Consider the following 23,191-nt stretch of genomic DNA (forward strand, 5'->3'; position numbering starts at 1 on the left):
TGTTAATGTGTACATTTTGTACATGCGATCTCAGCATCTGTCAAATGATTTTGATGGTATTTACTTGTAGACAGTCCAAGTAAAACTTCCAGCAGTCTGTATTTCTCCGGTGTCATCCTTGACACTACCACCAGGCGCCACCAAAGTCAGACACCACACTCCTTATTCCAACATTGTCATCTATTAGTATTATTTGCAATAAGTTTAGTTTTTACACATGTAATAATTGATTCAGATTGATAAGATGGCTTTTATGATTTTGCCTCATGCAGCTTTAAAAGGAAGGAAAAAAGTGAATTACACTTTGTCTCGAGAGCCTCTGTGTCTCATTGAAGGGGGCATGAAAGGAAAGCACCGTTCATCACTGCCACTTGTTTCCAGTGAGCGGAGGCCTTTCGGTGCGAGGATTATTACGTTTGCAACTTACTTGAACCTCATGTGTGAAGTACATGACTGCCGAACAAAAACTACATTTTGTGATCCGTGCCCTTTGATGTGTGAGGCAGATATTAAATGTGTGGTCAGGTTACAGGCACTTTGTGGTTTCGTTTGAGAACCAGACGGTTTTCATGGGGTGGTGGAGGGAATGAGGAGGAGGAGGAGGACGGGGGTGGAGGGGGGTGGGGGGCTCCTTGAACTGTAGCAAACGGCTCTGAGCAACACATGGGTTTCATCGTAGACATTGAACGCAGCCCCAGCCCCGATCCACCGAGAGGATCTGACATGTACAATAAATATGGATATCAGTAGTGTGTGTGTGTGGGCTTGTTATACTATCTTTATGAGGACCAATTTCAGTTTTAAACTATCGCAGTGAGGACATTTTAGGAATTAGGTTTATGTCAGGGTTAGGCATTTAGTTGTGATGGTTAGGGTGAAATAATGTCAATGAGGGTCCTCGCAAGTATAGAAAGTAGGGCTGTCAAAGTTCACGTGATAATAACGCGTTAACGCAAATGTGTTTTAACGCCACTAGTTTCTTTAACGCATTAACGCAACTTGGGATTTGTAGGTTGTAGCGGGCTCAGTTTTAAAGCTGGAGTGAAGATACTGGTATGAAGCTAGAAAACTTAATGAGGTTAAATAACGCTCCAAACTTTGATGAAAGCACATTCATTTTTTTTTAATAATTATTTCTGGTACTGGTATCATATGAAACTAGAAAACCTAAGGAATTCATTAGTACCAACCATGTCATACTAGCTTGTTGTGATGGAGGTTAAATAACGCTCCAAAATTGCGCTAAATTTTGGCGAGGAAACACTGATATGGCCATTTTCAAAGGGGTCCCTTGACCTCTGACCTCCAGATATGTGAATGTAAATGGGTTCTATGGTTACCCACGAGTCTCCCCTTTACAGACATGCCCACTTTATGATAATCACATGCAGTTTGGGGCAAGTCATAGTCAAGTCAGCACACTGACACACTGACAGCTGTTGTTGCCTGTTGGACTGCAGTTTGACATGTTATGATTTGAGCATATTTTGTATGCTAAATGCAGTACCTGTGAGGGTTTCTGGACAATAACTGTCATTGTTTTGTGTTGTTAATTGATTTCCAATAATAAATATATACATACATTTGCATAAAACAGCACATTTGTTCACTCCCATGTTGATAAGAGTATTAAAGGTTCATTTCGAACAGATAAAAAAATGTGTGATAAATTTACGATTAATCGTGATTAAATATTTTAATCGATAGACAGCCCTAGACAAACTGCTGTGTGTGTGTGTGTGTGTGTGTGTGTGTGAACTGATAGATGGGATTGAAAGAGGTCTGTTAATAGAGTTTTCTGTGTCTCCTTTCAAATACACAGGAAGTAAATACACCCACCCACACACCCACACATAGGCCTGTCTGGCACCGCACCAGCCTGCATGTGTATCTGTGTATGTGTCTATCACTCACACACTCACACAGGCACATTAACAAACTTAGACATTAACAGGACCTCAAATACACACATGCATTCTTCACACCCAGTCCAGTTATGTCCACTGTGACCTCCACTCATATCAACAACAACAAAAATCAACTTCATTTTTACGGCTTCAATGTCCAGCTTTTAACATCCCTCTCATTATAATTCTGACTTTAATGCTTCTACTGTGTATTCAGTGGATTTTAAAGATGTTATATTCATTCCTCTTTCCTTTGAATACCTCTAACTGACATTTGTTTCATGCTGTTTACCATAATGTTTATTCTTAAGAAGATTTGCCAACCTAGAAAAAGGAACAAGTAATAGTGATATTGATAGTGATCTAGTGATAGTGACAATAATAGCAATGTTAATAGTAATAGTGATTAATAGAAAAATAATAGTACGATAACAGTACCAGGAATAGTAATGCGATCGTGAAAGTGAAAAATTACACTAACTGTAAAAATAATAGTATTGGCAACAGTAGGATAGTGAAATAGAAAGAAATAGTAATACTGATGGTAATAGTAAAAACAATATTAAAAGCAACAGTAAGATTGATAGTTATGATAGGGGTCATATTTAGCTGCTGAAAAACACTTTTGTTTTGTCAAAAGTTTAAGCCTGAGTTTCTAAGTTTGCTTTAAAAAGTTCATTAACAAATGTATTTATTGGTTTTCATGCAGAAGAGAGCTCCCAAAACCTGACAAAAAAAATATCAATGAATTATAACAGCCACCATTATTAGGGGGCCCCATGGCAAATATGGCCCCTATTGAGACCCCCCTCCCCCCTCCCATTTACCCTCAGCCCATTTTACCCAGCACCCCAAAAAACAACCATTATTCCAACACTTCAGTTTTCTCCTGATCCAACTTTGCTGTGTTTCAGTTAGTTTGTGATAGTTTGATTAAACACAAATGTATTTACATCAACTAATACATTAAATGTATTAAAATTACAGTTTGAAACAAGACTTTAAAGGTGCATATTACCCAAAAAGAGTTAATGAGTTGAGTTAATCAAATTTCCACACAGTAACTGCCATACAGGCAACTCTGGGCCTTTAGGGACCATGAGGGTGTGGGGGTCCAAGAGGACATGTTAGCTGAGGCTAATCCCAACACCAAGCTAACACAACCAACCACGTTAGCTTGCAGCCTCCCAAAATGAAAACCACAAGCAGAAGAAATGTATGTGTGTGTGTGTAAGTGTGAAAGTAGTACGAACTTCTCTCCAAGCTCTCTTTCTTATTCGTCAAACATCTACTTCTATCGGTTTCCATGCACACAACAGAGTGCAACACCAAGAATGCTTTCAAGGAGAGACTGTCTCAAAGTGTGCACTGTTATCGCCGTGTGAACGATTCGTTGAGTCAACTACGAAAGCCATGCAAAAGTTCTTGAAGAGAGATCTGTGGGGGTGGGGGGGGATTCAGACATTGTTCCGCCGACCCGTTCTCACTCCCAACTCGTCAAATAGAGACTCTTGGTCAGTGGCCCTCAGCATCCTCTGCGTCTGTATGCGACGCACCGGGCTTTCCACTGACTCCAATGTAAACCCATCCACATCATTATTAGACAGTCAGAGTAACTGACGTAGTATAAAGAGCAAGACGGTCCACTTTGGGTTAGTGAGTGGAGGACTTTCACCCAGGAGACTGCCGTTCATGTCCCGTATGAAACTAAAAGTCAACACTGACTTATTTCTGCCGAGTCGCACAGCAGTTTGTGAAATAGTCACGAAATTAAATGCTTTGATCCGTGTACATAGACACAAATTTCACATCGTTTTCGTGATGGTCAGCACAAAATCAATTCGTATTTAATCAACGTAATTGTGAACCAAGTAGTAAGAGCGGCGAACGTCATGTAGGGAGGACGATGTGGTGGATGCGTTGGGTCAGAAAACACAGGACTTTCACCCAGGAGACTGGTGCTCGTGTCCCGTGTGAAACCAGAAATCAAAGTTGATTTATTTGTCACGTAACTTCCGTTAAGTTACAGCACTTCCGGTGTTCTTTAAACCCATACCACAATCTTTTCCTAAACCTAACTAAGTAGTTTTATTTTGAAAAGACCGGAGCAAAATTGACACGTGTATCACGTGTTTCTGCACATTTGTAGGAAAAAGCACAAAAAATACATTGCTGAAAGTCGTGCTGAGCGTCACGAAAAAAAGGGAAATTCTTGTCTATGTACACGGATCAAATAGATTCAATTTCATGACTATTTCACGAACCGCCGTGAGACTGCATTGCTTATTTTGTCACGTCAGCTGTTAGTCACGTGACTCGTTAGTATCGTTAGTCCTGTGAGTCCCATACCTAAGTGATTTTGTTGCCTAAACTTCCTGTGAAGAAGGAAGTTTATTTTGAAAAAGACACTATGCATGTAATGAGTGGAAACTGATCGCTGTTCTTGACACCTCCAATACTGACGCTAGAGGGGGAACCTAAAGTGTCATAGTTTGAAGCGTATAGGACCACTGACCAACCGTCGGCATTTGACGAGTTGGGGCACTTCATTTGAAGCAAACTGACGCCTTGAAGGTCCCATATCGTGCTCATTTTCAGGTTCATACTTGTATTTTGTGTTTCTACTAGAACATGTTTACATGCTGAAATGTTAAAAAAAAACGTTATTATCCTCATACAGGCTGCCTGAATATACCTGTATTTACCCTCTCTCTGAAACGCTCCGTTTTAGTACATTTCAACGGAATTGCAACAGAATTGCGTTGCTAGGCAACAGTTTGGGTCCATGTTTACATCCTGTCAGCTGATGTTATTTACATACACTGCAAGAGGAAATAAACTGGAACACATTTAGAATGTTTATGTTTAAAACCGTGTCATGGTCTATATATTTTATATTTGTGACATCACAAATGGAAATAAATCCTAACGGCTTGTTTCAAACGCACAATTTCTGAATATGAGCTGTGTGTATTTCTCCATATATTGAACGTTTTGATAGTTTAACAGTATTTATATAGCACTTAAACCTGCTTTATAATATAAAAGACATGAAAATCTCACTTTTTACAATATGAGACCTTTAATGCAGTATTAACAGCCTGAGTGACATCACTCAAACTTGTTTCTGATTGGATGAAGTTCGAACTGTTACAATTAAACCCACTCTCCCCTATCTCAGACATGCATGGCTCCAATTATCTGCCCTTTGATGGGTTAAAAAAGGTCATAAATATAAGAATAAATCTATCTATCTATCTATCTGGTATTTTTCTGATGTTGTGATTATGTAAATTATGCAGATGCTACTTTCTCCTGCAGTCAAATGTAAAAAGGACATCAGTGTGAAAGCCCATACAGCCCTCACCATGTATTTATCCCCTCTCGGAAGAATGCATTACCAAGTCTTCCTGTTTTTATTTGCCATATTTAACCAGGTTTTTACAGATCAGGGCTCTGATATATAAAGATGCATCCACTATTGTAGCTTTGTGAGTCTTCAGCCTCCATCAGCAGCCTGATTGACACTTCTATTCACCTATAAGTGCCGCCTTCGCGGCACTTTTCCACAGCTTTTATTTTCAAATGGACGTTTCGTTTTATAGCAATCCCTTTTGACTCAGCCCTTTCACTGCCACTTGGAGGTAGAAATATAGAAATAAATGTGGAAATAATAACAGCATATGGCCCTGTTTTTTTCTCTCTCTCTCTCTCTCTCTCTCTCTCTCTCTCTCTCTCTCTCTCCCCCACTCTCCACTGGGCTGGAATCACAGTGTGACTGTATTACAGAAAAGGCTTTTCAGCCAGAAGAACATGTTTCCATATCAAAAGGCAACAACAAGCGGGGCTCTTCTATCAGATTCATGCATGCAGGAGAGCAGAAAAACCTCATCCATGCACGCTATTATTACACAAAAAAAATCAAATGTGTCACATTCTAATTTTATCCATTTGAGCTGGAATGTAGAAAGGGAATAAAATTTAAATTTTATTTTAAACCTAAAAATCCTGTTTTGCTTTTGATATAACTAGAAAGGTGTATGGAATAACCATAACCTATAAGGGCTGGAGTACTGATACTGAATATACCCTAAAAACACGACCCTAATAATTGAAATTTTCATGTGATGGTGGACTTATAAATATTCCAATTTTTTTACACATAATATCGGATGACATGTCTATCAATAGAATGTTGCATTTTTGGATCAGGAACAACATTTCAGGAAACTTGAGCCACGTGTGGAAAAACCACAAAGCATGTGCACGACTCTCTCAAGAAGTAGAACCGATGTTTTAAGACACATTTTTATATGAATTTCCCCAATTGTTATTTTCCATGTGTTGCCTCAGGGACAGAGCTGTGCAAGTTAGGACAAACCATCTGCTCAATGTTTTTGTTATAACACTAACAGGTAATAATGGACAACAGGTTTTCATGGTCTGAAGGGGTGAAAGGAACTCGATCAGGTCTTTTCCTGTTGATAGTGAAAGATAGGGATAGTGAGGGGGAATGGATCCACCAATCAGGTTTTAACAGGCATTTCTGTAGATTTCACCAGTAAACACAGATTGTTGGTCCTCACAGAATTAGACATTTCTTAATTAATGATCCATATTTGATTATCTTTTATAGAAGATAAAGCATTTTTTTGGAAGTAAGGAATATAAGAAAAGTACACATAGCCATAGAAATACTGCTATATCATTTACAGAGCGCAGTGCAGAAAATAGGATTTCTGTTTCACGATCAAAGCTGAGGTTCCACAGAATGATGAAATTGGAAAAATAAATGAATTATTACATAAAGAAACGAGGGATCATATGTAATACTACTTTAGTAATGCATGTTTTTTCCCCACCCTTTTTATACCCATACATTATCAGAGGTCCCCAACCATTGACCTTTTTTTTGTTTGCGTGAATTATGAAGTTATTTTAAAACATAATTCATAACAACAATAAAACGATAAGTCTGTGTTAAAACCCGGAAAGGAATAAATTATATCTTTCTTTCTGAACATATTCTGTATAAATTGGTTTCAGCGGTGTGGAGGGCTGATGTTTAAATGCGGGGATAAATATTTTCATTCAACAATTTAAAATATTCATATTTTCCGTGCAGGGAAACAAATAGGCGGGATTCATCTGTAGAGCTGATTGAAATCAGTTGCTTTACCGCATTAGTGGAGGACAATAAGCTTCAAACGGAGCTCTGACTCCGCGTCCGCAGCGCGCTAATCATCTTCCATATCTGAACGGCACATTTTCAAATCACAAACTTATCTGTCAGCCCTGACAAGGAGCATGCGTTAACACCACGGTGAGTGTTAAATGCAATCAGCGAGTCCCATTAAGGTCTGAAGTGGGAATCCACGTTCCTCCACACAGACAACCAGCAGCACTCAGCACATGTTGATTAGCGGTGTAAATATGCAATAAGTACTCTTGTTTCCAGGCTGAATGGAGGCGATAATGGGGCCGTTATCTTATCCCGGTCAGGGGGGAGATGTTCGGTGTTGTTGACCCCGCAGAGAGGAGCTGCTGCCGGGGGTCTGATCTGCTCCCCGCGGAGAGCCGAGCAGACGCTGGATAATGAGATGAATCCCACATATAATGCTCAGCGGCTTCTGTCTGACATGGAAATATAGTTATTTTTCATTTACTCATGTAGGGAAATGGAGAGGAAAACAAATAAAAAGCCTTGATTACAGTTTTTACTGCGTGGTTACGCACATGTTGTCCGTGTAAATCTACAGGCCACGAGGTTATTTTATTAACTTCTTCTACCTGTAATCATATATTCCTTGTGAGTGTTTATACTAATGCTAAATTATTAATAAATAATAATTTCATAATAATAATGATGACAATAAGGAATGACCACACACATAATGGCGTCCCTATATCAATAACCTACATTAGCATGAACTATAATAAAACATAAATAATTGAATCGAGTTTTTGTGCAGGCCTAGGTCTGAAATTGTCTGTTTGAAATTGTTAAATTAATAATAGTCAAACATTTATCTTGAAATAACTCACTTAACCACTTTTACGCGCAAAGTTCAGGCTGTGATTTGCCGTTAAATAGATTGATATAAATCCAAAGCAACAAACTCCTCTTCTAAACCTGCCGACAACAATTAAAAAAATATGCTACCGGTTCAATATTATTTGAAGATGATGAATTTAATAATAAATTCCTTATTTTTTGGGTGTTGTTTTTTAGATTTGACTCTGACTTCATGAATTAAGGCCCCTTATTGTAAATCCTAATGTAAATGTGTTCCATAGATTATGATGCCTTCGCTGACAAGGAAATAATCGGATTACTCTGTGACCCAGCAACAGAGTTTTTCCAAAAGTCTGCAAACAGTGCGGATTATCTTAATTGAATTAATTCTCAATACACAGACGTGTGGCCGGTTCACACCGCGAGCTGCAGCAGCTGATCCACGAGCAGCCGCTCCGCCGTGACGTCAGCAGGGTATAAAAGCAGCGCAGCTCTCAGCGGGTCCCATTTAAGACCAGCAGTCCGCATCCAAGACACGAGACGCAGGGAAGAAAAAAGTGTCCTCCAGAGTCACAATGACGCAGTTTTAGGAGAACTTTTTTCCCACGGAGGTCTCTCAGTCCAGGACGGTTTCTTCTTCTACCGAGCAAGTTTCACTTTCCACCCCGAAGTTCTTCCGTTTCCCGCCGCGCACCGGTGTGATGCCCGCCGGGATGTTCAGCATAGACAGCATCCTGTCCGGCCGGCCGAGCTGCAAGGAGCCGCTGCTGCTGCACCGGAGCGGCCCGGTGCTGCTGTCCGCCGGACTCACGGACTCTATCTACGCCGACTACAACGGACTGTACTCGGCCACGTGCGGGCCTTCTCCCCCCGGTGTTCAGTCCGTGAACGGGACCCGGTTAGGATATAACGGCTACTACTACGGACAGCTGCAAGTCCAGGGCGTCGGAGGAGGGCCGCCGTGCTGCGGCTCCGTGCCCGGCTCCGTGCCCGGCCTCGGCCCGCAGCAGTGCCCGTGCATCCCGGGAGGTAGGACAACCGAACCGGTTCTCTCTTCACAACTTACATTTAGGCTCAAATCAACACAGAACTCATTAGAAAGTCTTCTTTTTCTATGTTTCAAATGCAAGATTGGTGGTCTTTCTCCTATTTTACTGCGTCACATTAACAAGAATAAAATGTTATTTGCAGACACCGTATAATAAACGGTGGTTTATTCGTTGCGCCATGAAGGTCTCATTTTGACCCCCCAATTACAGGACAATATATTATTTAAAGGGCCGATTGTGATTTTTGTTTGTGAAGTTTATTTGCAACCTATAATGATTTGATATTTTGATGACGTCCTTAAATCTGTATTTCCATGACAAAGTTCCTTGCGAAGACACAAATATTATTTCTAATCTTATGCGTAAAACGACGAATTGGAGCGTTAATTTTTACGCACGGACTAAAAATCTGCACATTTAAACATAAACCGGTTCCAAACTACTCTAATGTTATGTCAGATGCACGCCTGATGTCTTTATCTCGTTGGTTTGATGATTTCAGTGATAAATGTCAATGACCCGTTTCCGTTTAAGTGTTGCTTTACGCGTAAAGTTATATGTTGTATGTAGAAAAGGGATAGCAGTTTCAAACTGGAGGCTGTGTCAACCCACTCTTTAACATATACAGTATTTTGTTATTTTGAATGCATGAGCAAAAATATTCATTAAAAGAGATAAAGCTTCAGTTTCAGATTTCTGCAATTTAACGCAACAGCTGTAATGTGAAAGTAAACAACCGAAGCCAGAGTTTCCAATCAGCCATATTACTCCTGAGCTCTGTTTATGTCTTTCTATATTCTCCGTTTATGTGTTTCTATATTCTCTGTTTATGTGTTTCTATATTGTCTGTGGCACTTTGATTGTTCCAACCATCCCAACTCACCGTGATGTTTTCTTCCGTCCCTCCGCCGCCGTGCAGGTTACGACAGCCCGGGCTCGGTGCTGATCTCTCCGGTCCCCCACCAGATGATGTCCTATATGAACATGGGCAGCCTGTCTCGGACCGAGCTGCAGCTCCTCAACCAGCTGCACTGCCGCAGGAAGCGGAGGCACCGCACCATCTTCACCGACGAGCAGCTGGAGGCTCTGGAGGGCCTCTTCCAGGAGACCAAGTACCCGGACGTCGGCACCCGGGAGCAGCTGGCCCGTAAGGTCCACCTCCGGGAGGAGAAGGTCGAGGTCAGAGGCCCTTCGTGGCTTTTCACACTCACACACACACAACAGATTCATACACTGATTTTTACAAATCACACACTTCACTGATTCTGGTTGGTTTAGGAAGCTAAACAACATTCAGCTGCTCTCATTTCACTTCTTCTCACTTTAGGTTATTGTAAAACAAGCAGCGCTCATTACAGGAACACAGACATTATACCCGGAGTTAGGACATGTGGTTGACAGGAATAATAAGAATAACAAGAATAACAAATATTATTATTATAACATTAATATGTGCCTTATTGTAGTTGTTGATATTGACCTATGTACATTTTAGATAATTAACTATTTCAATCATATATTTTCGGTTATAACTGATCAATTTCAAATATTTGATTAGAGTTTTTGTGTCGCACCTCCACATTTTAACGGCCTATAAAGCCCATCTAAATAATACATTTTAAAAAAGGAAAAGGAGGTGATATAATTTATCTTTACTTTATAATAAGCACACAGTTAATTATTACTTGTGTTTTATTATTATTTATTATTATTTTTGACAGTGGAATTACAACAGAAATGCATTATTCTAGACTATATGCTGTGGTTCATTATTTTTCGATGTGGAAAAAAACAGACATTTTCTACGGAAAACCACATGAAACAACAAAATAATAATAATAGCTATTGTTACTACTACCAATAATAATTATTATCACCATTATTATTATTATTATTATTATTATTAATAATAATAATAATAATAATAATAATAATAACAAGTAACAAAACCCAGCAGAATGTTCCGTGTCCGCGAGAATAAAAAGATAATCTGACTTGTTGCAGGTGAAAAAAAAGAAGAAAATTTAAGGTTTCGATATTAAAATTGTTCTTTTTATTTTAATCATGCTATGAATAATGTTTTTTTTATATTAGTTTCTAAATAAAACAAATAAATTCATAAATAAGACAATTACGCACCGTGAAGCCCTTTAACGCACATGTGTGATTTAGATTTAGTTTTATCTTTAATATCTATAAATCTAATTGACTCGACTCGCTGTGGGAGGGAATAAAACATTAACGGCTAAACAGGGAAACTTCCACATATCAACACACCACTCCTCACAATCACAGGCAACGAATATACAATAAGAAAACAAAATGTAAAAACATGTAGTGCGTCATAAAGGAAATATGTAAGGCTAATGTGTGTGAGAAATGTGTGGATATTAATTGTAGGCTACTTCTTTAAAAATTAAGCGATGGAATCTTGAAATAATGACAGATGACAAACCGGGAACATTAATTAACCTTATAGCAAAACAAATAATAAAATCCTTTAGGCTTAGATATTAAAACTGTGCTCTTTTATCACGTTTAGGTTTGGTTCAAAAACAGACGCGCGAAGTGGAGGAGGCAGAAAAGGTCTTCATCAGAGGAATCAGAGAACTCTCAGAAATGGAACAAATCGGCCAAACCATCCGCGGAGAAGCCGCAAGAGGAGAAGAGCGAGCTGGACTCAGACAGCTGATAGGAACAGCCTGTGTGTGTGTGTGTGTGTGTGTGTGTGTGTGTGTGTGTGTGTGTGTGTGTGTGTGTGTGTGTGTGTGTGTGTGCGTGTAAATATATCAAGTGGGAAGTGGCGTGGACTCGACGGCATGCTGGTGGTGTGATGAAACGTGTTGCCATGTTGCACAGTTTGTACATAATCTACATTTTATTATTGATCCTGTGTGTCCGCTATTTATATTTAATTTAAGTTGGTTTTGTAATGTTGAGCACGCCAGGGTGCACGCTCGGCTCTGCTCGGCTCGGACTGACGGGTCTGAATAATATCGTAATGTTCTATGTGACATTTCTGTGGATATTAAATGTTGTGATTCTGGTATATATTTTTTTTCCCGTTGTAACATTATTCATTGCGCTCGCCTCGGCTCGGCTCAGCTCGGCCGCAGAGGAAACGTGGAGACTGTAAAAACACTCCGAGGCTGAGCAGAGCGCAGCATCACCACACAGCTGTTATGAACAATATGCCCACATTTTTGTGTTTTTTTTATTTTGCAAAAATAAGCAAAAACCTACGTAAAAGGACAACGAGTATTCATTAAAATATAAATGAAACACCATCAATATGTTGTCTGACTTTTTCTTCGAGGGGGAGAGACGTTGGTTTTATTTTAATTTTTTTTAGTTATTTATTTTAAATAATAATAGGCCTTATTTTGAAATTGGGTAGGACAGATTCGAAAATTAACTTCCCGTTTTTTTTCCTGAGCTCCCAGTTCCCTGATCAGACTGTCAGAACTGGACAGCGCAGGAGAAAAAAAAGAAAAAGGTGAAGCTGAGCGCATTAAAACGAGAAAAGAACTGGAGGAAAAGTGACGCTAAATGCTGCAAAATTACAGATATGTTCACAATATAGTTTATATAGCGTCTGCTATTAATAAAAAATCCGCTCTAAGAGGCTCGTTACTGTGACGCGTAAAACAAATCCATTGGATACTCAAATCCAGATGCGTTTGACTGTTTATTAAATGAAAAAAATGAGAGGCAACAAGTGTTATTATGGACAAATTAAAGTAGGACGTTGAAAGTAGAACATCTCGGAGCCTAACTCTCTCTCTGTCTGAATCCCGCCGTCCGAGTGCAGGTGAATAAAGTGAACCCCCTGTGCTCATTACCGGAAATAATAGAACCAAAAGAACGCGTGCAGCCTAAATAAATAATAACAATAAACAATAGTAAATGGACTTCATATTTATTTAGCTCCTTTCTAGTCTTCCGACCACTCAAAGCTCTTTACACTACATGTCAGCATTCACACGCACATTCATACACTGATGGCTGAGGCTGCCATGCAAGGTGCCAACTTTGCCCATCAGGATCTAATCTAAATACTCATTCACACACACCGATGGCTCAGCTTTCAGGAGACATTTGGGGTTCAGTGTCTTACTCATGTGGACTGGAGGAGCCGGGTATCGAACCGACGACCTTCCGATTGGTGGGCGACCCGCTCTAACCCAATACAACGCAGGCTAAATGCACGTTTTGGCTCCTACAGTTGGTGTTTAAAACAACAACAACAACGACCTTTTCCGGTTTAAAAAAAATGAAATGAAATGTCATCAACAGTTAACCCTGCTCTGCTCTGTAGGGAAGCAGGATGACATCGAATAGAAAATAAAGAGCTGTATAGACTCTCTCTCTCTTCTGTCAGGTGGAAGAAGCTCCTGTTACTCAGATGATGATCAACACAAGTCCAGAGCCAGAGCTCTGAGGAAATGAGAGCTGCAAAATAAACACTCCAAACGTGCACAAAGATTATCTTAATAAATATTTATTCCCATATAGCCTAAATTATGGAAGTGCAATTGACTTCCTCTTGAAACTGGACACTAAATTACCTGTTTTTGAAGCAGTTTTTTAGGTACACATGTCTAATGTCCAATACAAATGTTTTGACATAAGGTCTACATTTATGATGCTTATAATTATTCATTTTTTCTCAGTTCTGTATTTCAACATTGAGCGCATAGTGAGTGTGAGGACTGCATTAGATTCAGAGGGGATTCTAATATTCTTATGTTTCTGTAATAATGTATTGGGTGTAACATCAGGTATAGAGAAACATAAATAATATATAAAAATAAATACAAAATAAATACAAATAAATAAAATTATAAAATAAATAATAATATATAAAAATAAATAAAGCTCAAATGTAAATGATTGTCCCCCCATATTTTGGTATTTATCCCCCTCCCTAGCTACTTCCCACCTAACCCGCACCCACTGCAGATGCAAAAAGGATAAAAAACAAATTTAAATAAATATATTTGTAAGGTTTCTAATATTCTGACCCCTCCTGTAAGAAAGCAACTTAGTGGGTAGAGCGGGTCGTCCTTTAACTACAAGGTTAGCGGTTCGATCCCCGGCTCCTACTGTCTGCATGTCGAAGTGTCCTTGAGCCAGACACTGAACCCCCAAATGCTTATAGGATGGGTTAAATGCAGAGGTCAGATTCCATGTATGTACCTCTAAGTATTTTACATACATATACACATATTTTTATATAACTGTGACTTTAATAATAGTTGTAATGCATGTCATGTCATTGAATTAACTAATTTCCCACCATGTCGACTAAAACTGAACATTCTAAACTTTGTAATGGCAGAGCTGTTGGACTGAATAGATTGTACAGGCGTACCTAATAAAGTGGACACCGAGTGTATGTTACTGGCATAAAAAGTAAACAATATCTCAGCTAAGTGGTGACAGTATACGTGGGCCGTGGATGTGTGGAGATCGGCCCGGACTGCTGTTAGATTCTCTGTCGTTTATAATCTCACAGTATTGGGCAGATGATTTTTAAAAGGTAGATCAAGGGGAAATCAAAAAATCTTTAGTTTTCAAAATGAGAGTCACTTAAGATAAGTGCTGCAGCTACTGAAACCATGTCCTTTGTTGGTTTTCATGCAATTTGGGGGTAGCTACATCCTACAATTTAAAATAACTAACACATGTTGGGTAGTTTATAGGCTGATTTCAGTATTTTTATACCTAATATATCTATGTTAAGGCAAAAAAAGACAACCTTTTTTCTCAACCGGCAGTGTGGATAAATACAATCTGCAGAAATATTTGCATAAAGCAGCATATTTTTACCCACCCCTCATGTTGTTAAGAGTATTAAATACTTGAAAAATCTCCCTTTAAGGTACATTTTGAACAGATAATCGTGAATAACTATGGACAATCATGCAATTAAATATTTCAATCGATTGACAACCCTACAAAAAATACAATTGAGTTGTTAGCTGGATAAATAAAATAAGAAAAATCCAATTAATATGACCTAAAAAAAAAAAAAACTTTGGACGGGGACTTGGACTCATGATGACCTCTGTATTGCTAAAATTCTTGTTACGGCCCTGCGACTGTAATGATTCTTTCCATTAGACTAATTAATTAATCTTTAAAGTGTCCAAAGTGATAAAGAAAAATGTGCCTCACACATTAATCATTTAGATAGTTAGAGAGACAGACAGGAAAGACAGGAAAGACAGGGAAAAGGGAGGATGGGCCCTGAGCTGGACTAGAACCCGGGCCGCTGTAGTCACAACTCAGCCTTAGAGGTACGCACTCCACCCAGGGAGCTACCAGGACGCCCTGTGTGTGTTACAGTTAAAAGCAACAAATCGTCACGGTGAAGAAGCTTTTGTCATCCACTAGTTTTCTGTATGGGCTAACACAGGGGTCAGCATCCTGCGGCTCTGGAGCCACATGAGGCTCTTCAACTCCTCTCCAGTGGCTCCCTGTGGATTTTTCTAAAAATGGAAATGAATAACTGTTTTAGGTTTACATTTTCATTTTTATTTATCATTGTTGTAGGACTAATGTACGACGGTGTGACGGAGTATTAGGGCCACATTGAGGGAAAAAAATAAATCTGAGATTTCAAGAATAAAGTCATAATATTACGAGAATAAAGTCAAAGGTTTACGAGAATAAAGTCGTAGCATTATGAGAATGACATCATAATATTATAAAGTAGTAATTTTACTTGTTATGGTTTTTTTTATCTGGTAAAGTTATGACTTTATTCCCGTTATATTACGACTTTTTTTCTCGTAAAGTTATGACTTTATTCTCGTAATATTACAACTTTTTTCTCATAAAGTCATGACTTTTTTCTCGTAATATTATGACTTTATTCTGGAAATCTCAGATGTTTTTTTCCCTCAATGTGGCCCTAATACTCCGTAGTACATCTGCTCTTTGGCCCTCACTGCATTAGACTTATATACTATATACTTAGACTATAAACTGTGTTACCTTCATCACAATGCTCAAATGTTTTGTGGCTCCAGACAGATTGTTTTTGTTTGTTTTTTTGTCTAAAATGGCTCTTTTGATAGTAAAGGTTGCTGAAACCTGGTCGAACACATGAATTGGACTACTGTATAATGGTTTTAACGTTCGTCACCATTTAATAAAGTAAATCAGTCTTCATACTGTCAAAAAATTGGTCATGTGCTCCTTAGATGACCTGTCAGTGTCATATATATATATATATATATATATATATATATATATATATACACACAGTCCAAAATGTAAAAGCCCTTTCTACTGGAACAGAAAATGGGAATAATCGGACACATAAGGCAATGTGATATATTGGCTTTGTATTATTGTGGTTGATAAAAAGCAGGTAAATTATGCTTAGAAATAGTAAATCACCATGAATAAAAATAATATTCAGAAATTCATTCAATTCTGCTTTCTGTTTCTCAGTAAACATTCAGCTCACTTCAATTCAATGTGGCTTTATTGGCATGAAAGTTTCAAAAAACAGTGTTGCCAAAGCATCAAAATTACAAAACGCAAATACACAATAACATTAATACGAATATTAACACAAGATTACAATTGTTATTGTAAGCTTTACAATTCTACTATAGCTGACCGTTAACAGATATTGAGATCTTTTATGCTTCCATGCCAAAACAAATGAAAACAATTCAATATTTCCTCTTGTATGCTATTTTTGTCAGCAGAAAAACAGCATTTAGAGGATACAACTACAATGAACGATAGTGTATTGGGAATTCTTTCAGGGCTCAAGTTTGGTTTCTGTTTACCACACTTTGGTTGGGAATTCCAATCAAAGTAAAGTATTTATTTTCCACAGTAGTGGCTGTATCAAACGGATGTCATATATGGCCTTTTTTTTGGATGGGCTACAGCGTTAAAAGCAGCACTTGAGCCGATCGGCTGAAGTACGTGTGCCTTCCTCACTGTGCTATAAAATGACCTGATGGTCAAATTCTAACACCATACCATCTAATTCACGTGGACGTCCGAAATAACCTTCATTATTGCGGGAATGTGACACAATAAGCAAAAGCAAGGCTAAACAATGCAGTAAAATGTGGTTATAACAAAAATGACTATCAGAAGTCAGAATTAAAAGTGTCGCACTAGCAGCTGGCTCAGATTTACCGTTACTTTAATAAATTAATCTGATCCATCATATAGCAGCACGGACGGGAACAGAGCCTCCAGAAGGACTGAAGGCTCATTTCAGCAAATGTGGAAAACAGTCAATTTTTTGGCCCGAGATTCTGGTTCTCGTTAATGTACTCTGCAATCGGATATTTCTTGATTTAATTCATAATTTGATAGAGTATTTTATTCTGCAGTGATCTTGTACAACTGTTTGTGTTAACCCCTTCAGACCTGACTTTTTTCTTCCTACCCTCCACCCATGAAGAAGAAATGATTGAGACACAATCGTGGATTTTTTTTTTTTTTTTACATGAATGTCTGTTTTATCCATACATGTGTTTTCACTGTACACATGGGCAGGACAACAATGTAGAGTTTCTCCTAAATGTTTGTTATTGTACATGAACAAAACTGTTTGGAGAAGTTCTTTTAGCAGTTGTGTCTGTATATATTTTATTTATTAATTTTTATTTTAAGGCTAATTAGACGTCTTCCGAGTAGACTTTCTTAAAACCCACAAAGCAAATATGTTGGTCATGAAAGCCATCAGGTAACAACATAATAGAGTGCTACAGGATGACCTATTTTTGTAGTCCAACAGGAAGTTAGCATCACTCTGGTTCCCTCAACAAAAAGCCAATGGGGATTGTTCCATTGGGTTTTGGATTATTGCAGAAAATAAACTCTGTGGCAAACACACATTTATGATACTTACACGTTTTGTTCAGCAAGATAATCTCCACAAATGAACACAGCTTTTATGACTTTTGAAGTGTGAATGCAATCGCCAGAAGTAAAAAGCTAACGTTAGGCTATAAACCAACTACACCACGGTCACATGAACGTTTAGTAGTCTCATTTAGCCACTTGTTAGCAACCGTCTTTTTTAAGACTTGTAAAGGCTTCAAAATTCACAAGTGAGATATTTACTGAACAAAACGTTAACATTTCTCCCATTCAAAAAAACCCTTGACCTCCAGACGAGGGAACAGGAAGTGCTAATAAATGCTAACTCATTTCCGGCTTTTAGGACTCATTCCTGTAGCGCTCTATACTCACATGGGTTCAAAGATTGAGTGATTTAATCTAGAAACATCTCAAATGCATTTTAACAAAACAAAAAATCTTGGTTCAAGGGCCACTTTCAAACTTTTTTTCTGCTGCTTTCAACCACATCTCATTGTCTTCCTCATCAAATAGACTTTGCAAGGTTGACATGGAGACAGCTTAGTTGTCACCCCATTAAATAAACATAAGTATTCATGGAGGTTTCACTTTCCAAGCTTTACTGACTCTGTAGCTAATGGCTTTATTAATGGTTAATCAATAATGTACATATGCTTTATAGATCAGTTATAAGCTGTAACAAAGGAAAATATAGGCTATCGGGTTGTGAAAAACTCTGATTGGTTTATACCCTCCTCCATCATGACACTGTTTTATATTTAGGGCTGTCAAAGTTAACGCGACAATAATGCGTTAACGCAAATTCGTTATTACGCCACTAATTTCTTTAAAACGTTAATGCAACTTGAAACTAGAAAGCCTAATGAATCCATCGGTACCAACCATGTCATACTAGCTTGTTGTGAAGGAGGTTAAATAACGCTCTAAACTTATGCAAAATTTTGGTGAGGAAAAACTGGCATGGCCATTTTCAAAGGGGTCCCTTGACCTCTGACCTCCAGATATGTGAATGTAAATGGGTTCTATGGGTACCCACGAGTCTCCCCTTTACAGACATGCCCACTTTATGATAATCACATGCAGTTTTGGGGCAAGTCATAGTCAAGTCAGCACACTGACACACTGACAGCTGTTGTTGCCTGTTGGGCTGGAGTTTGCAATGTTATGATTTGAGCATGTTTTTTATGCTAAATGCAGTACCTGTGAGGGTTTCTGGATAATACATGTCATTGTTTTGTGTTAATAATTGATTTCCAATAATAAATATATACATTTGCATAAAGCAGCATATTCGCCAGCAAAACCATTGTTTTCCTATGTTACTGCCTCGCTGAGCCTCGCTCCTCCCCCCCGTCCAAATATGGTCACTTCTGGCTCTAACAAGAACGAGATGGTGACGGACAAAATGCCAAACTCGAGGCTTCAAAACGGTAGTCAATAAACCAGTGGGTGACGTCATGGTGGCTACTTCCAGTTCTTATATACAGTCTATGGCTGAAACCAATAATATGTGATGCTCATTGCTAGGATCATTTACTTATACATTTGAAAAGTGTGGCTTTTTTTTTAGGTTTATGTTCAGTAATTCTATTATCAGTAAGTAAAATACAAGAAGTCATCATATTGGTACTAGTATTGAAATATACACTAACACCATTACAAAGGTTAATGACTTCTAATCTTCAAGTTCTGCTTTAATGTGACGATGATGACAGCGTGACTCTGTGCATTTGTTCCTGATTGTGAATGATGTTTGAGGATCAGAGCGTGCAGACATGCAGCCTGACAGCTTCACTGTGATCTCTGCTTCATTCTAATCAGAGCTGACTGCGCAGCACACCCTGCAGCCCACACCGCTAACCAGGGGTGGACTCAGCAAACACACTGTGCCACAAATCATTCGTGCCACCGTTTTTCCATTTAAAAAGACAGTCACGTCTATAATCTAGCTGAATATATGTTATTGGAAGACTGGAAATGAAAAAGTTCCATTGAAGCAAAGGTGTTTTATTCTCCAAAGGGTATGAATCATGTCGCCTGTCTTGCTTTATTCAGAGGGATTTAATGACACTTGTCCTTATTAAGTAGATCGCAAAAACATTTAAACATGTTTGATGTGGAATCTATCGCAGTTTAAGTCGCATTACATTTTTAAAATACCATATTTTTTCAGGAAGTTTCAGCCAAAGCAGCTGGATTTACGCTGGTTTACAGGTTCACTGTTTGGTCATTACTTTGTAGTAATTTGATTAATTGAAAATTTGCTTGAGAATCCTTTTTGTACTACTAAAGCACCACTACAGATATAAACAGCAGTGGTAAGTGGCCTTAAAGGCCCCATATTATAAAAAAGTGAGATTTTCATGTTTTTTTTATTTTTAAGCAGGCATAAATAAATACAGTGAAAGTACCGAAACGCTCAATCCACAGGGAAATACACAAAGCACGTATTCAGAAACTCTGCATTTGAAACAAGCTGTCAGGATTTCCGTTCATTTGTGATGTCACAAATATACAATATTTAGACCTTTTACCCAGATTCAAACGCAAACATTCTAAATGTGTCCCAGTTTATTCCTGGTTGCAGTGTATGTGAATGTCATCAGCTCACAGGAAGTACACATGGACCCAAGCTGTTGCCTAGCAACGCAATTCTGTTGCAATTTCGTCACAATTCCGTTGAAATGCGCTAAGACAGAGCGTTTAAGAGGGTAAATACAGGCATATTCAGGCCGACATTATGAGGAAACTAAAGTTTTTTTTAACATTACAGCATGTAAACATGTTCTAGTAGAAACACAAAATACAAGTATGAACCTGAAAATGACCTTTAAGGAGGATCCTGTATTTTTACCTGACATTGAGGCCATGTCTTGTGGAGGGGCCATCTGTCAATTGGGGCCATATGAGTTTTAAAGGAGACATATCATGCTCATTTTCAAGTCCATACTTGTATTTTGAGTTTCTATTAGAACATGTTTACATGCTTTAATGTTAAAAAAACACATTATTTTTCTCATACAGTCTGTCTGAATATACCTGTATTCACCTCCGTTTTAGCGCCTGTCTCTTTAAGACCCCCCTTCCAAAAAAGCCCAGTCTGTTCTGATTGGCCAGCGTTTTCAGCTCGTCTGCGTCTGCGTTGTCGCCGTCTTCACAGCGTCACTGCAGCCGGGGACTACTACGGAGTTTAGCAGCACTTCTACCGGTGACTGTATAGTTGTGACATCACAACCTTACGGAAGTCCGAAGGGCCCGTTTAAACTGAATACGGGCTGTGTGCATTTCTCTGCGGATTGAGCGTTTATGGCACCTTGATCTGCTTTAAATATAAAAAAAAAACTTGGAAATCTCACTTCCTACAATATGGGACCTTTAATATCTTTATCAGTTTATACGCATGTAAGGTCAATAATCAAAATATCTCAACCTAACTTGGGAAGTGGAGGTAGGGGCCAAAACCACCTTTTGTGCCGGTGCCCCAATGCGGGTTAATCCATCCCCTCTATAGTCCTGCCGCCAGCCTAGTTAGCGGCAATTACATACATTCGAAAATAAAATGAGAAAAAAATATGGTAAATTTTCATAACACTTTAGATACAAAATCATTTTGTAAAATGTTTTCTCTATTTACTGTGAGGATATTTGGGGGCGCTGTTGCAGGAGCACATACTATAAGTGCTATAAGCTGATAAACCAACACAGTCTCACGGCAGTTCGTGAAATAGTCACGAAATTGAATCTTTTTGATTCAAGTCCATAGACACTATTTCCTTTTTTTTCCTGTCGCTCAGCACGACTTTCAACAACGTATTTTTAGGGCGTTTTCCTACGAATGTCCAGCAACACATGATGCACGTGTCAATTTCCACTCCAGTCTTTTCAAAATAAACGTCTTAGTTAGGTTTAGGAATAGATCGACTTGGTTAGGTTTAGGCAACAAAACTACTTAATTAGATTCAGTGGCGTAGGCAGAAATCACAGTGAGGTTGGGCACAGAGAAGATCAGGTTGGCCTGTCCCGTCCAAGACCAAACATCTACTTATAAGATTCTGAAAGGCAGATGTTAGCCAAAATAGGCCATGCACCACAGTTTAAACAAGCCAGAGTCAGATTCCTGGTAGCCGACAGCATGTGTGCAGGTCTACTCATACCTCGACAATCAAGCGGCCGCATATTTACACTCACAGTTTAATCAGACGTATGGATAGATCACCTGCATTAACATACAAATTAACATATAGCCTGGCCACAATGGCCACATATTCATACACACACAGCTGGCAGCAACATCAGCATAACATCCAATTTGTACACCAAACATATACTATATATACCCAATAAACAATAATAATGAAATAGGCCATTAGTCCATAATTATAAATGAACTTACTTTTGATGATTCCAGCAGGAGACAACGGGCTTCTTGGTGTTGAACACTGAAATTACTTCATAGTCCCTTTCAAAGGTGAGCAGGGACGAAGAGTTCAGTCTGATGTGATGCCCCCTAATGCCAGTTTTTATCCAGCTGACAGTTGAAAGGAGTCTTTCACCAGTAGGCCTTGTTCTGGGGAGGGTGAGGAGGGCAGTTCACACACAATTAGGAAGCCAATTAGGGCACTGATGGTACGTGTCCAACAGCCGTGGAATGCATTCTGGTAGCGTGGCGGCGCGATTCGAGAAACGTTGTCGGTCCAAAATAAAGACAGATTCAGCAACTGCATGGATTATTTCTCGCCTCAAATGTTGTCAGAAACACATTTCGGTGATCTTTTTTCGTGAAATAAGAGAAGAAAGTTTCCAAACGAGCCACCATACTGTTTCCGGTTTGAAAGCTGGGAGCAGCAGCCCACGAGGGAAAGCGTTCGTCCAATCAGGAGCCTAGTAATAGACTACCTGAGCATTTTAAACCGCAGAGATGATGGAGGGACCAATCAGCAGCCGACACACCCCCATGGGAGCACCTAGATGGGAAACAAAGATCCTCACCAGACAAAGACACTCACTCTCACACAAAAACATTTCAGTATAGTGCCTACGATTGTTCTTCCTCCTGCTCCTCAGGCTCCTGTTCCTCAGTGTACAGGTGTTATCTGGTGACATTCAGCCAAATGTATACGCATACTCGTAGTAACTTTTATGTAACTAGTTGACGTGGATAATAAACACAGAGGAGTATTCTAGGCTTTCTGTTTGTGTTTTCGACAGCTGCCGTCACTACGAGCGATCACGTGGCCGAGAGACGCTGGCTGTACGCTGAGTGAAAGAGGAGGGGCTGCTCGCAATCTGGCATTTGTGAGATGCACTACCATTTTACGGTCGTATAGTCAGATAATTGAAACAGCGCTGACTGC

At 39.0% G+C, this 23,191-nt stretch overlaps 1 protein-coding gene and 1 long non-coding RNA gene across 2 annotated transcripts in view; one reads left to right on the forward strand and one right to left on the reverse strand.

Moving 5' to 3' along the window:
• LOC141783408 (uncharacterized) overlaps positions 1–23,191 on the reverse strand; it is a 395,872-nt gene that overhangs the window by 151,004 nt on the left and 221,677 nt on the right. The gene's annotated exons all lie outside the window — the stretch shown is intronic.
• gsc (goosecoid) lies at positions 8,429–12,259 on the forward strand. The gene is made up of 3 exons (XM_074660469.1): positions 8,429–8,952; positions 9,892–10,151; positions 11,515–12,259. The coding sequence occupies exons 1-3, from the start codon at positions 8,625–8,627 to the stop codon at positions 11,662–11,664; spliced, it is 738 nt and encodes a 245-aa protein (XP_074516570.1). The 5' UTR covers positions 8,429–8,624; the 3' UTR covers positions 11,665–12,259.

Source organism: Sebastes fasciatus, chromosome 15, assembly GCF_043250625.1.
Source record: "Sebastes fasciatus isolate fSebFas1 chromosome 15, fSebFas1.pri, whole genome shotgun sequence".
In the NCBI taxonomy this organism is placed as follows: domain Eukaryota; kingdom Metazoa; phylum Chordata; class Actinopteri; order Perciformes; family Sebastidae; genus Sebastes; species Sebastes fasciatus.